We start from the raw sequence: 16,243 nt of genomic DNA, 5'->3' as shown, positions 1-16,243 counted from the left end.
CTTGCGACGGCGTGAACAGTGCCTGCAGAGCACGATGTACAGAATGTAGTGGGTGCGGGGGGGACCGCGGATGAGGCAGGGAGTATGTAGATGCTGCGAGTGGACGGGGAGGTGGATGCAGGTGTGGGGGGAGGGGGTGCGGGACCTATACCTATGTCATTTTATTTGTAACAATATATAGGACACGGATAAGGATGTATATGATATAGACATACCCGCATGCAGAGGTAAATGGTGTCATTAGACACAGAGGGAAGTGCTGGTACAATGCGGAGCAGGGACAGCTGTGTCCTCTCTCTACACCGTACCATCCTTCAGGTGTAGCAAGACGGACATGTTGCGCACGCAAGGTCTCCATGCGGCCGCAGGTGCACCAGTCCCCTCTGCATGCGCTATGTGCGCGCCCTCCTCAGGTGCAGTAGGAGGAGGGGGCGATGGCTGGAGCTGGTACCAGGGCCAATGGGCATGGACAGCACGGTCATGTACTCGGTGCTGGGCTTGCGCCCTGCGCTTGCTGTGTGAGGGATAGGGAGGAGGCGGCAGAGCGGAGCATCACCGATATACCGGTAACTATGGGGGGCACCGCAGGGGGTTATGGCTCCTGTACTCCTGGTGAGGGTTTGTCAGGGAGGTATCAAGGAGCCAGTGGTATGGACCGTGTATGGGATACAGGGCGGTAGGGAGGGGATACAGAGACGCGGGGCGGTAGGGAGGGGATACAGAAACGCAGGGCCGTAGGGAGGGGATACAGAAACGCAGAGCGGTAGGGAGGTGATGCAGAGCGGTAGGGAGGGGATACAGAGACGCAGAGCGGTAGGGAGGGGAAAGAGACGCAGAGCGGTAGGGAGGGGATACAGAGACACAGGGCGGTAGGGAGGGAATACAGAGACGCAGAGCGGTAGGGAGGGGATACAGAGATGCAGGGCGGTAGGGAGGGGATACAGAGACGCAGAGCGGTAGGGAGGGGATACAGAGACGTGGGACGGTAGGGAGGAGATAGAGTGACGCAGGGCGGTAGGGAGGGGATAGAGAGACGCGGGGCGGTAGGGAGGGGATAGAGAGACGCGGGGCGGTAGGGAGGGGATACAGAGACGCGGGGCAGCAGGTAGAGGATACAGAGAGGCGGGGCGGCTGGGAGGGGATAGAGAGACGCGGGGCGGCAGGGAGGGGATAGAGAGACGCAGGGCGGTAGGGAGGGGATAGAGAGACGCAGGGTGGCAGGGAGGGGATAGAGAGACGTGGGCGGTAGGGAGGGGATAGAGAGACGCGGGGCGGTAGGGAGGGGATAGAGACGCAGGGTGGCAGGGAGGGGATAGAGAGACGTGGGCGGTAGGGAGGGGTTAGAGAGACGCGGGGTGGTAGGGTGGGGATACAGAAAGACGCGGGCTGTAGGGAGGAGATACAGAATCGCGGGGCGGTAGGGAGGGGATAGAGAGATGCAGGGTGGCAGGGAGGGGATAGAGAGACGCGGGGTGGTAGGGTGGGGATACAGAGGCGTAGGGAGGAGGGGATACAGACAGACGCGGGCGGTAGGGAGAAGATACAGAGACGCGGGGCGGTAGGGAGGGGATAGAGACGTGGGGCGGTAGGGAGGGGATACAGAGATGCAGGGTGTTAGGGAGGGGATACAGAGACGCGGGGCAGCAGGTAGATAGAGAGGCGGGGCGGCTGGGAGGGGATATAGAGACGCGGGGCGGTAGGGAGGGGATAGAAAGACGCGGGGCGGTAGGGAAGGGATAGAGAGACGCGGGGCGGTAGGGAGGGGATAGAGAGACGCGGGGCGGTAGGGAGGGGATAGAGAGACTCGGGAGGTAGGGAGGGGATAGAGAGACGCGGGTCGGCAGGGAGGGGATAGAGAGACGCTGGTCGGCAGGGAGGGGATAGAGAGACGCGGGGCGGTAGGGAGGGGATAGAGACGCGGGGCGGCAGGGAGGGTCCCCAGTGAGGAAGCTGATGAAGAGAGGGGGGAAAGTAGTGGAGGGGGAGGGCACCAGAAGAGGAGACATTTGTAAAGTGGGGACCACACACAGAATCAGTGGGTAGGATGGCCGGAGGGACTCACCGTTGAGGCTGTGGGCGGCTGCTGCAGGCTGGTAAACAGTAGTGTCCAGAGGCGTCACCGGGTCAGTATTACTGTTACACACATCTCTCATCCCCCTGCTGCTGAAAAGAGGGCGTGGCCTGCTGTGAAAGGGGCGTGGCCTCGCGGGTATGTTTTCTCTCGCTTCGGGGGTGTTTCCAGCTTGCCTGTAGATGCTGGCAGCCCCCGGAGACTGGAGAGTGTGTGTGCCGGCTCTTCTCAGTGACAGGAGGCGAGTGTTGCAGGAGATGACGTCACTGCAGCACTCGGCTCCTGTCACAGCAGGAGAGCGGACAGCTGGATGTGTGCGGAGGAGGCGGCGGGTCTGTGTACGCGGGGCAGGGAGGGCTATGAAAGCCTTATCCTGCGCCACCCGTCCCTCCTGATGTGTATGCCGGGGGCGGCAGCAGCCGTTGTTGTTGGCCCGGCGCCGCGGCCGGGGAGTCAGAGATGCTGATGGGTGGGGGGAGGGGAGAGAGATGGACAGGCAGCAGGAGCAGAGAGTTGCTGACTCCGCCCACCGCTGTGACTCCACCCAGCGTTACGGCCAGGCACAGAGTCACAGATGTAGCCAAATATATAGGAGATATATATATATATATATCTACATACTAGGGTCTCAATCTCTGCTGATAAGGTACCTGTCCATGCTGCCACAGCGCTATAAACCCATGCCAGCACAATCGCCAGTCTGAGTAGTGTACCAGAATGTGCACGCTATCTGCAGGATCCCTGAGAATAGCTGTTACGTCAGGGCTACCTTTTGGGCAAACGTGAAGATTCCCATCCTATCCTGGCCCTAGTGGGGAAAGGATACTGCCTGAGAATTCTTTGTGGGAAGCTGCAGTCTCTTGTCTGGAGATTCCCGCTCTTTTTCCTCATGAGAGGAGGGAAATTTACCTCAGCTTTCTTCCCCTTAAACATGTGTACCCTTGTGTCAGGGACAGATGAGTCATCAGTGATATGCAAATCATCTTTTATTACAATAATCATATATTGAATACTTTTCTGCCATTTTGGCTGTAACTTTGCATTATCGTAGTCGACACTGGAGTCAGACTCCGTGTCGATATCAGTGTCTATTATTTTGGATAGTGAGCATTGAGAGACTCTGAAGGTCTCTGCGACATAGGGACAGACATGGGTAGATTCCCTGTCTATTCTCTAATCTTTTGTGCAATAAATTCACCTTAGCACTTAATTACACATATCCAAACAGGTGTCGGCGTTGTCGACTGAGACACCCTCACACACATATTTGCTCTATCTCCTCCTTAGGGGAGCCTTTTACTTCAGACATGTCGACGCACACGTACCGACACCACACACTCAGGGAATGCTCATCTGAAGACAATTCCCCCATAAGGCCCTTTGGAGAGACAGAGAGAGAGTATGCCAGCACACACCCCAGCGCTATTAACCCAGGAATAACACAGTAACTTAATGTTAACCCAGTAGCTGCTGTTTATATTGATTTTTGCGCATAATTATGTGCCCCCCCCTCTCTTTTTACCCTCTTCTACCGTGTAACTGCAGGGGAGAGACTGGGGAGCTTCCTCTCAGCGGTGCTGTGGAGAAAAAACATGGCGCTGGTGAGTGCTGAGGAAGAAGCCCCCCCCCCCTCGATGGCAGGCTTCTGTCCCGCTTTTATGTACAATTTTGGCAGGGGCTCATATATATATACAGTGCCCAACTGTATATTATGCAAACTTTTGCCAAAGAGGTCTCTAATTGCTGCCCAGGGCGCCCCCCCCCCCCCCCCTGCACCCTACAGTGACCGGAGTATGTGGATTTAATGTGGGAGCAATGGCGCACAGCTGCAGTGCTGTGCGCTACCTCAATGAAGACGGGAGTCTTCTGCCGCCGATTTCGAAGTCTTCTTGCACCGGCTTCTGTCTTCCGGCTCTGCGAGGGGGACGGCGGCGCGGCTCCGGGATCGGACGACAAAGGGTGAGATCCTGTGTACGATCCCTCTGGAGCTAATGGTGTCCAGTAGCCTAAGAAGCAGGACCTATCTTCAGTGAGTAGGGCTGCTTCTCTCCCCTCAGTCCCACGCTGCAGAGAGTCTGTTGCCAGCAGATCTCTCTGAAAATAAAAAAACCTAACAAAATACTTTCTTACAGCAAGCTCAGGAAAGCTCACTAAGTAGCACCCAGCTCGTCCGGGCACAGATTCAAACTGAGGTCTGGAGGAGGGACATAGAGGGAGGAGCCAGAGCACACCAGTATCCAAATTCTTTCTTGAAGTGCCCTGTCTCCTGCGGAGCCCGTCTATTCCCCATGGTCCTTACGGAGTCCCCAGCATCCACTAGGACGTTAGAGAAATATATATGGTGACTATAATTCACAAGTAAAAAATACTGCAGTAGTAAATCTTGTGAAACAACCCTATATTATCAGATAAAAACCTGAAACACTTGGCCCCCACAGGTACAGTAATATAGTTATAACACGCTGAAATACCCTGCAATAAGGCAACCACGCAGCAGCTACATGCAAACACACGTATATAGTCACACACGTACCATGCAGAAATTATGTACCATAAACTGCACTGGACTAGCAATACAAAGTAATACTCAGTATGGCTATACGTGAAACTAGTAGATATAACAAACACAGTAAGCACTGGATGTATATCACAGGGTGTTTGTACCACACAACCCTGACAGTATGCACTCTTTCTTATCTAGCAGTCGCAATGACAAGTAGAATACTCAAGTGTCCCGTGGGAAACACAGCACTGGCAGTCAGGCAGTTCCACAGAGGAGGATTTGCCCCTGCAGTCCTAGAAACAGCTCGGCTCAATGTATGACAGCCACTGATCAGGAGTCAGGGAGAGAGATGCAGCTCCAGGGCAGGAACACTGTAGAAATGGCGCCCTGGGGCTGGGGGGAGGGACCTCAGGCATCCCCACCGTGGTAGTGCGGGCAGTAAAAAAAACAGGGGGGGGGGGGGGGGGGGTTAATGGTACAACGTCCCCCCTGACCTGTGCCCTTATATAATCACCCTGGGGGCTAGTGGAGCAAGCAGCCCAGTAATCTATGTCCACGCCAGCGTGGCCCACCTATGGTCGTGCGGGATCGCGGTGCAAAAGTGCGGCACAGAGCCCCTTACCTCACCCTTGTCAGCGGCCCCGCGATCCGGGAGACGGCGGTGTGTGACTCACTGGAGGACAGAGGAAGAAGCCTGCACCTCCGCTATAGTGAACCGGCAACCGCGGCGAGGGAGTATACAGCGCCGCTGGGGGTGATGGAGCTGCAGCAGCGACAGCGATCAGACGCAGCCTGCTGTAGCCCGTGGTATAGTCCTCTTCTTTCTTTAAAGTCTTTAAGCTAAGAACGGGCTGCCAGAAGTAGCCCCCTGTTAAGTGACCTGCTACTGCAGGCACCAACTACAAACTGAGCTCTCTGGCATGGAGGCAGGGTTATAGAGGAGGCGGCGCTGTGCATCTTGGGAACAGTCGAAAGCTTTGAGCATGTTGGTGCCTCGGACCAAGATCCTACTCTACACCCCGATGTATTTCCTTGTGGAGCCCAGTGTACCCCGCAGCAGAAATCCTATTTAAAAATAAAAGTACTTATTAAACTTTGAAACAATAGTTTGACTATATTGGTTGTCATGTCCCCCTGTAGGGATGGGTCTGTCTCCCATACATTTTTTTAACTGTTTTAATGTGTAGTATGTCTGATTAATAGAACTATGTAACCAGGTGCTAATTAAGCTACCATTTTGTCTAGGGTATATAAACCTTCAACCCAGACAACTTACCATACCTTTGAAAAAGCTGCAAGCTATATGCAGCGAAACACGTCAGATTTTCATCCACTGGAGCAGGACAACCGTTATTTGGATCCGAACCAGCCCTTGACATTGGCCAGCCATTCAGACGAGTTTCAGAGAGGCATCATCCAAACACCGTATTGCATGAGGTACCCCTACAGTACACAGGACTTATTTCATAGCACATTCCTCTAACCGTGCACGCAAAGAACAATTTGGACTCTCTATCTACCTAAGAGACTTTTGCTACTGGACTCTAATACAATTGAAGGGCACTAATTGGAATGGATTCTTTGCACTGTATCATCGATACATGTCCTGACCCAGTATCCCAGGTAAACCATTCCCATTTTAAATACATGAATTCATGTGGTATACTGTTTAATACAGGATATTGTTTTTAATAAATTGCTTTTTTTTAATTTATATATTTGGTGAAAGTATTTGTTCTTTCCTCTTGGGAGCACAGCCTTCCTTTTGTTGTGTTCTTGCCATAGTGGGAGTGACTTCCCTCTAAAATCTGGCTGCAGCTTAGCAAAGCACCTAATTTTTACAGCTCCCGAATATCTCTGGGTAGATCCTTTTTCTGGACCTTAAGGAAGACCTATACTGGGCAGTCTCTCAGTATCTCTTGCAGACTGGACACTGCATACAGAACAATGAGTTTGCTGATGTAAAAAAAAAATGAACTAACAATATAAGCTAAGGTACTAAAAAGTGAATTAAATGTTATTCCATATATGAAGCAACAAACTTCTTGAGAGATCACATGCACACACAGAACACAGTGAAAACTTATTGCAAAGTATCCAGTTGTCCAGTCATTGTACAAAAGCCACGTACTGAAAATTCCACTCCTCTTAGTAAAGTTGTGAAATGCAGCTGTTTTCACAGCAGTAACACAACTTTCCATTTTTTATTTCTACCAATTCCAATTTCCATCTCACCATTTGCTACTGTTCAGGTAAAGAGAAGTGTAATTAGAAAGTATGGACAGGCACCGTTCATCATTTATCGCAGTGTACAATATGGTGTATTTTATTTATTCTATTCTTGGTTCCATGCCACAACAGCATAATTAAAGAGGGACTGATTCCAAGAAACCAGGACACTGAGTATTTCAGGGGCGCTAGGAGAACTCTTACAGGAGCACCGTCAGTGCTTCATTCCCTAGCAGAGAGTGGTATTTTCTGCAGGCACAAGTACATAAACTTTCAATATTAAAAATAAGAAAAGTAATTTTTAAATTTACTGAGGCGATAGATGCCATTTGTTTTAATTAAAAACTATTATAACACATGAATACCCTTTGTCCTATATGCACACAATGCCAGAGTGAAATGGGTAAATCATTTTTAATAAGCTTTTCTTGAACGAAACAAAAAGCACTTTTCTGATTTATAGATCGCTTTCTGTCGCTACTGAAATACATATTAACTAGTTACCAGCCAATCAAAATGACAGAACGACGTAACCGTAATTTCAGTGCTGGCGGCTGTGTGTACCCAAACAGATCAACATTTTAATTGCTCAGTCAGGAGCCGACACCCAAAACACTTGATATCCCCCCCATAGAGGTGAGGAGAAGCGTTAAACTTTTATTATACAGAATTATACAGGATTCCTAGTAACGTATTTACAAGACGACCATGGAACCTTGTGAAGATATGTATATATGTGATCACTAATATAGCATTCTGTTTTATGCGTTGCATTATAAAGGGTAAGAAATAAATTTCACATATAACAATTGTTTTACAAAGATTATTTTATGTAAGAAGGAGCAGTAAGAGGCCATCAAGTTTCCAGATATTTATCATTATAATTTACTTATGTTTATTTTCAGAAAGGACAATTAGTGTAGAACAGCATCCCTCAAGCTAGCAACATTGTTATATTATTTTCAGTGTATTGTTCATATTTACCCTGATCTGCACCAGAGGGTGAAACGGAAACGTACATACAGATATAAATAAAAAAATATGAAGAGTTCTCTCGTCCCCAGGCTCTGCCCATACCAACATGCAAACGCAACACCTTGAAAAAGGCTATAATTCCCACGAGCTTGGACCGTAGTAAAAGCACCTGATACAAATAGGTGCAGCAGGGTCCCGTGCATGGATGGGTACAGGAGACGCACTCTAAGCATGCTCAGGGGTAAGAGCAGAAGAATGGGTAAAACTGAATGTTAACAAGACTATATATAGATATATACACAATGGTAAAACCTTCCTTTTAGCAAAGGGGAATTAGGAGTAGTTTCATAGTGCAGCGTTTGCAGGAACTCGTTTCTTGCAGTTTAGGGGATTGGGGCTGTGAAGAGAAAATTGCAGCTCATTTGCTCAGTTTCTTTATTCTGGAGTCGATACTAGTAAAGTTGTCCTCAACTGTAGCTAAATTCTCCTTCATGGCCTTTTGGACCTGTAGAGAAAACAGGAATTAGTATTTCAGCATGACAGAGGAGAGACAGGTGATAATAGGATTTTAATTACCTACCGTTAAATCCTTTTCTCGTAGTCCGTAGAGGACACTGGGGTTCCATTTAGTACCATGGGGTATAGACAGGTCCACTAGCAGCCATGGTCAATTTAAGAATTTGATAGTGCGGGCTGGCTCCTCCCTCTATGCCCCTCCTACCAGACTCAGTCTAGTAAATTGTGCCCGAGGAGACTGACATACTTTGAGAGAAGGATAGATAAAGATAGTGGTGAGATTCCGAACCAACTCACACAAAACAGAGGAAAGCTATGCTAACCCAACTTTAAAACAGGAACAGCAACAGCTGAACCAACAATACTTAACCAAGTAACAGTGCAGGAAGAACGAAGCACTGGGCGGGTGCCCAGTATCCTCTGTAGACCATGATAAAAGGATTTACCGGTAGGTAATTAAAATCCTATTTTCTCTTACGTCCTAGAGGATACTGGGGTTCCATTTAGTACCATGGGTACTAAAAAAAGCTCCCAAACTGGGTGGGAGAGTGCCGAGGTTCCTGCAGAACTGATTAACCAAACTGAAGGTCCTCAGAGGCCAAAGTGTCGAACATGTAGAACATAGCAAACGTGTTCGAACCAGACCAAGTAGCCGCTCGGCAGAGCTGTAAAGCAGAGACACCCCGGGCAGCCGCCTAGGAAGAACCCACCGACCTACAGTGGGGCCTGTACAGATTTTAGAACCGGCACGCCTGCCGTGGAATAAGCATGCTGGGTAGTGAGCCTGATCCAGCGTGCAATTGTCTGCTTTGAAGCAGGACACCCAATTTTATTGGGATCATATCGGATGAACAGCGAGTCAGATTTCCTGTGACGAGCTGTCCTGTTTACGTATACCTTCAAAGCCCTCACAACATCCAAAGACTTTGAAGTAGTGGAAGTGTCGGTGATAACCGGAACCACAATAGGTTGGTTGACGTGAAATGCAGACACCACTTTCGGAAGAAATTGCTAACGAGTTCTGAGTTCAGCTCTGTCCTCATGAAAAACTAAATAGGGGCTCTTGGAGATAAAGCCCCCAGCTCCAACACACATCTTCCTGAAGCCAAGGCCTACAGTGTGACTGTCTTCCACGTAAGATATTTTACGCCCCCCACCTCTTGTAACGGTTCAAACTAGTCCGATTGGAGGAACTGCAGCACCAAATTGAGATCCCAAGGTGCCGTGGGAGGCACAATGGAAGTTGGATGTGCAGAACACCTTTAAAAAACGTCTGGACCTCACAGAGAGAAGCCAATTGTTTTTGAAAGAAAATAGACAAAGCCAAAATCTGGACTTTTATGGAGCCCAGACGTATGCCCACATACACACCTGCCTGCAGAAAAAACAGGAAACGTCCCAGGTGAAATTCCACCGCAGAATAAGTTCTGCTCTCACACCAAGAGGCATATTTCTTCCAAATACGGTGGTAATGTTTCGACATTACCACCTTCCTGGCTTGGATCATAGTCGGGATAACTTTATTAGGGATCCCTCTCCTGGCTAGAATCAGCCGTTCAACTTCCATGCAGTCAAACGTAGCCGCGGTAAGTCCTGATAGACGAACAGGCCCTGTTGTAGAAAAGCCTCGTGAAGAGGTAGAGGTCACGGATCCTCAGGGAGCATCTTTAGAAGGTCCGCTTACCAGGCCCTTCTTGGTCAGTCCGGAACAATGGGTATTGCTTGAACCTTTTCCCTTTTTATTCTTTTGAGAATTCTTGGGATCAGAGGAAGTGGAGGAAACATGTACACCATCTGATAGACCCATGGAGTCGTCAGAGCGTCCAACACCACTGCCTGTGGGTCTCTCGACCTGGAAAAATACCGCTTGAGCTTCTTGTTGAGACGAGAGGCCATCATGTCTATTTGTGGATATCCCCACTAACGTGTCAAGCACCTGAACACTTCCGGGTGAAGGCCCCACTCCCCCGGGTGCAGGTCGTGTCTGCTGAAGAAGTCTGCTTCCCATTTGTCTATTCCCGGAATGAAGACCGCTGAAAACGCCACAGCATTTTTTTTCTGCCCAGTGGAGAATTCTCGACACCTCTGACATTGCTGCTCTGCTTTTCGTTCCGCCCTGTCGGTTTACATACGTCACTGCCGTCACATTATCCGACTGGGCTTGAATGGCCTGATCCTCAAGATAAGAGACCAGCAGAAGGGCGTTGTATATGGCCCTGGTTTCTAGAATGTTGATTGGAAGGATGACTTCTTGACTTGACCATCTTCCTTGAAACTGCACTCCCTGGGTGACAGCTCCCCAACCTCGGAGGCTTGCGTCCGTGGTTAACAGGATTCAGTCCTGAATTCCGAACCTCTGACCCTCAACGAGGCGACAGACGAATCTTCTGGTGCATGTGAAGATGCGATCCGGACCATTTGTCCAACAGATCGAGCTGGAAGGGTCTTGCCTTCCATATTGAAATGCCTCGTAAGAGGCCACCATTTTCCCCAGAAGGCGAATGCATAGATGAAAAGATATTCGGGTTGGCTTCAGGACATCCCGAACCAAACTAGACTGGATTACCAATGCCTTTTCCAATGGAAGGAACACACTCTGACTCCGTGTCCAGTATTATTCCCAGGAATGGGAGCCTCCGTGTTGGCTCTAGGTGAGATTTTGGAAGGTTCAGAATCCACCAGTGATCCTGGAGAAGTTTGGTTGAGAGGCCAATGCTGTCCAGCAACCTCTCCCTGGACGGCACCTTTATCAGAAGACCGCCCAGGTACGGAATTATGTTCACTCCCTGCTTGCGGAGTAGAAACATCATCTCTGCCATCACTTTGGTGAACACCCTCGGTGCCGTAGCGAGACCAAATGGCAGGGCCTGGAATTGATAGTGACAGTCCTGCAGTGCAAAGCGTAGATAAGCTTGATGAGGCAGCCAAATCGGAATGTGAAGGTACGCATCCTTGATATCCAGAGACACTAGAAATTCCCCTTCCTCCAGACTAGAGATCACTGCTCTCAGAGACTCCATCTTGAACACGCTTAAGAACACTCTTCAAGGACTTGAGGTTCAGAATTGGTCGTACCGAACAGTCTGGTTTTGGTACTACAAACAAGTTGGAATAGTACCCCTTGTTGTGTAGATGAGGTGGAACTGGAACAATAACTTGAGTCTGTACCAGTTTTTGGATGGCCTGCTGTAAAGTTATACTTGCCTCTTGTGAAGCTGGTAAGCCTGATTTGAAGAATCTGTGAGGTGGGAGCTCTTAAAACTCCAGTCTGTAGCCCTGGAAAATAAGATCTATTACCCAGGGATCCCAGCATGAACTTGACCAGATGTGACTGAAGAATTGTAGTCAGGCTCTCCCACCTGACAGACCTCTAGGCCTCCCGGTCCACAGTCATGCGGAAGGCTTTGAGGAAGCAGAGCCTGAGCTCTGTTCCTGAACACCTGCAGTTGCTGGTTTGCGTGATTCACCTCTTGCACCTCTGGAGGACGTAGAAGCACCTCTGGATCTTCCTTTAAAGTTGGCTGTCCAAAAGGACTGTAAATTTGAAGCTGAATAAGTTTTCCTGGCTGGGGGAGCTGCAGAAGGAAGATACGTAGACTTATCCGCAGTAGCTTTGGAGATCCATTTGTCTATTCATCTCCAAACAAGGCCTCTCCTGTGAATGGTAGGCCTTCCACGCCTTTCCTGGAGTCCGCATCAGCAGTTCACTGGTGTAGCCACAAGCCTCTGGGTGCTGACGCTGCCATAGCGGTGGTGCGTGCATTAAGCAAACCAATCTCTTTTATGGCTTCCAGTATAAAGTTCGCAGAGTCCAGTATAAGCTGCAGGAGCAAAACATCCCACCTAGACAAGGAATCTAACCCCTCAATTATGTTACCTGACCATTTAGCAATGGGTTTTGTGATCCACGCACATGCAATAGTGGGTCTCTGGGCCACCCCAGCAGCTGTGTACTATGATTTGAGTGTAGTCTCAACTTTACGATCAGCCGTAGAAGAAAACGAAAAGATGAGAGCAACCTTTTAGGGATTTGAAATTTCTTATCAGGATTAACCCACGGTTCTTCAAACAGGGTCTTCAATTCCTTTGATGCCAGAAAAGTGACTGAGGGCTTTTTTTTTACATTAAAATAAGATTCCTCACATTCCTCTGACACTATCAGGAATTTGCAGAACATCTCTGATAGCCTCTATAAGAGCCTCTATTCCCTGTGACAGAGTAGCATTTAACTCCCTCCAAATCCACCTCACCCTCCTCCATGTTTGATCCGTCAGCGTCACAGTCAGACTGCAGGATATGGGCCAGAGATCGTTTTTGCGGACAAATGGGAGCGGATTGAGACGCTAGTTTGTGGACAGAGTCTCTATTCATAAACTCATCCACAGTCTGTCTTAAGTATTGCGTCTCTTTCTCATTGCGGGATAGCTTTGTAGAAATATTTGAGATAATTCCCTTAATGGAATTAACCCATTCCGGTTCAGCCCCGCTATTCTGGGAAGGTGCACTACCCTGAGTACCCAGTAGTGAGCCCCCTGGTGAAGAGGAACACTCCGCCGTACAAGAAGCACACTCTTTGCCTGACATAATGTAAATGTGACAGCACACACACAGGAAAAGGTTAAGCACATTTAACCCACAAAGAGCCCTTAAGGGAGACACAGTTATTTGGAGTCAGCCCCCACCGTGCCCTTATCGCTAATGTCAACTTAGCCAGGTCACAGACTACGTACCCTGATAGGGGACTTAGTACACTAATAATCGCTCCCCTGGTACCGCTGAGGTAATCTGGAGTCACACTGCAGGAGCTGCGCGTCCCTGTCAGTCAGCTTCTGTGTCCACTGCAGAGGGAAAATGGCGCTGGTGAGCTGCTGGATCCTCTCGGTGAAGCCCCGCCCCTTCAATGGTGCACGGTCTTCCCGCTTTTTTTTTTATACTGGCTGAGGTAATCTGTTGCTTAAAATGGAGAAAAACATTTTAAGACTGTTTTTGCCACTGTGGGTACTGTGTACAGTGTACGGAAACGCATTCCGCCCCTGTTAGAAGCCGTGCGTCTCCGTACCCTCATGCCGCCAAAATGGTCGGCGACCGGCTAGTCGGGACGCCGGCTTAGTACTCACCACTCTTCATTCTTCTGACTCTGTTAGGGGTGGCGGCATGCTGCGGGAATGTACGCACGCCGTGGTGGGGCTTGCGAATGGTTCCCTCAGGAGCTCAGTGTCCTGTCAGCGGGGAACGGGACCATTAACCTTTCAAGGAGGTTGAGCCGTCCCCCCCTAAGTCCCACAAAGTAGACAGGCTGGTGCCAACCAGCCCTGCCTGAAAATAACAAACATCTAAAATGCAGAAAACTCTTCAGGATCTTCCATAAGCGTGACAGGCTCCTCCGGGCACATTTTCTAAACAGAGTCTGGTAGGAGAGACATAGAGGGAGGAGCGAGCCCACACTATCAAATTCTTAAAGTGCCCAAGGCTCCTAGTGGACCCATCTATACCCCATGGTACTAAATGGAACCCCAGTATACTCTAGGACGTAAGAGAAAATAAGAATTTACTTACCGATAATTCTATTTCTCGTAGTCCGTAGTGGATGCTGGGAACTCCGTAAGGACCATGGGGAATAGCGGCTCCGCAGGAGACTGGGCACAAAAGTAAAGCTTTAGGACTACCTGGTGTGCACTGGCTCCTCCCCCTATGACCCTCCTCCAAGCCTCAGTTAGGATACTGTGCCCGGACGAGCGTACACAATAAGGAAGGATTTATGAATCCCGGGTAAGACTCATACCAGCCACACCAATCACACCGTACAACCTGTGATCTGAACCCAGTTAACAGTATGATAACAGAGGAGCCTCTGGATAGATGGCTCACAACAACAATAACCCGATTTAGTTAACAATAACTATGTACAAGTATTGCAGACAATCCGCACTTGGGATGGGCGCCCAACATCCACTACGGACTACGAGAAATAGAATTATCGGTAAGTAAATTCTTATTTTCTCTGACGTCCTAGTGGATGCTGGTAACTCCGTAAGGACCATGGGGATTATACCAAAGCTCCCAAACGGGCGGGAGAGTGCGGATGACTCTGCAGCCCCGAATGAGAGAACTCCAGGTCCTCCTCAGCCAGGGTATCAAATTTGTAGAATTTTGCAAACGTGTTTGCCCCTGACCAAGTAGCTGCTCGGCAAAGTTGTAAAGCCGAGACCCCTCGGGCAGCCGCCCAAGATGAGCCCACCTTCCTTGTGGAATGGGCTTTTACAGATTTTGGCTGTGGCAGGCCTGCCACAGAATGTGCAAGCTGAATTGTATTACAAATCCAACGAGCAATAGTCTTCTTAGAAGCAGGAGCACCCAACTTGTTGGGTGCATACAGGATAAACAGCGAGTCAGATTTTCTGACTCCAGCCGTCCTGGAAACATATTTTCAGGGCCCTGACTATGTCCAACAACTTGGAGTCCTCCAAGTCACTAGTAGCCACAGGTACCACAATAGGTTGGTTCAGATGAAACGCTGAAACCACCTTAGGGAGAAAATGAGGACGAGTCCTCAATTCCGCCCTGTCTGAATGGAAGATCAGATAAGGGCTTTTACAGGATAAAGCCGCCAATTCTGACACGCGCCTGGCCGAGGCCAGGGCCAACAGCATGACCACTTTCCATGCAAGATACTTTAACTCCACAGATTCAAGTGGTTCAAACCATTGTGACTTTAGGAACCCCAAAACTACATTGAGATCCCAAGGTGCCACTGGAGGCACAAAAAGGAGGCTGTATATGCAGTACCCCTTTTACAAACGTCTGAACTTCAGGAACTGAAGCTAGTTCTTTCTGGAAGAAAATTGACAGGGCCGAAATTTGAACCTTAATGGACCCCAATTTTAGGCCCATAGACACTCCTGTTTGCAGGAAATGCAGGAATCGACCTAGTTGAAATTCCTCCATCGGGGCCTTACTGGCCTCGCACCACGCAACATATTTTCGCCAGATGCGGTGATAATGCTTTGCGGTTACATCCTTCCTGGCTTTGATCAGGGTAGGGATGACTTCATCCGGAATGCCTTTTTCCTTCAGGATCCGGCGTTCAACCGCCCTGCCGTCAAACGCAGCCGTGGTAAGTCTTGGAATAGACAGGGTCCTTGATGGAGCAGGTCCCTTCTTAGAGGTAGAGGCCACGGGTCCCCCGTGAGCATCTCCTGAAGCTTCGGGTACCAAGTCCTTCTTGGCCAATCCGGAGCCACGAGTACAGTTCTTACTCCCCTCCGTCTTATAATTCTCAGTACTTTTGGTAAGAGAGGAAGAGGGGGGAACACACACACTGACTGGTACACCCACGGTGTCACCAGAGCGTCCACAGCTATTGCCCGAGGGTCCCTTGACCTGGCGCAATACCTGTCCAATTTTTTGTTTAGGCGGGACGCCATCATGTCCACCTTTGGTTTTTCCCAACGGTTTACAATCATGTGGAAGACTTCTGCTGAGGAAGTCTGTTTCCCAGTTGTCCACTCCCGGAATGAACACTGCTGACAATGCTATCACATGATTTTCCGCCCAGCGAAAAATCCTTGCAGCTTCTGCCATTGCCCTCCTGCTTCTTGTGCCGCCCTGTCTGTCTACGTGGGCGACTGCCGTGATGTTGTCCGACTGGATCAGCACCGGCTGACCTTGAAGCAGAGGTCTTGCTTGGCTTAGGGCATTGTAAATGGCCCTTAGCTCCAAGATATTTATGTGAAGTGATGTCTCCAGGCTTGACCACAAGCCCTGGAAATTTCTTCCCTGTGTGACTGCTCCCCAGCCTCGCAGGCTGGCATCCGTGGTCACCAGGACCCAGTCCTGAATGCCGAATCTGCGCCCTCTAGAAGATGAGCACTCTGCAACCACCACAGGAGAGACACCCTTGTCTTTGGTGACAGGGTTATCCGCTGATGCATCTGAAGATGCGATCCGGA

The 16,243-nt window shown here is 49.6% G+C and overlaps 1 protein-coding gene across 1 annotated transcript in view; it reads right to left on the bottom strand.

Annotated features, from left to right (window-relative positions):
- Positions 1-7,612: 7,612 nt before the first annotated feature.
- Positions 7,613-16,243, bottom strand: part of DCTN2 (dynactin subunit 2) — a 141,185-nt gene continuing 132,554 nt past the window's right edge. Inside the window, exon 14 of the mRNA XM_063952351.1 lies at positions 7,613-8,283. Within this exon, the coding sequence (XP_063808421.1) occupies positions 8,197-8,283 (87 nt within the window). The 3' untranslated portion in view covers positions 7,613-8,196. The remainder of the gene's footprint in view (positions 8,284-16,243) is intronic.

The sequence above is a fragment of the Pseudophryne corroboree genome, chromosome 2 (genome assembly GCF_028390025.1).
Source record: "Pseudophryne corroboree isolate aPseCor3 chromosome 2, aPseCor3.hap2, whole genome shotgun sequence".
Classification (NCBI taxonomy): domain Eukaryota; kingdom Metazoa; phylum Chordata; class Amphibia; order Anura; family Myobatrachidae; genus Pseudophryne; species Pseudophryne corroboree.
Note: the sequence above shows the minus strand (reverse complement) of the source record. Positions and strands in the feature narration are given on the sequence as shown.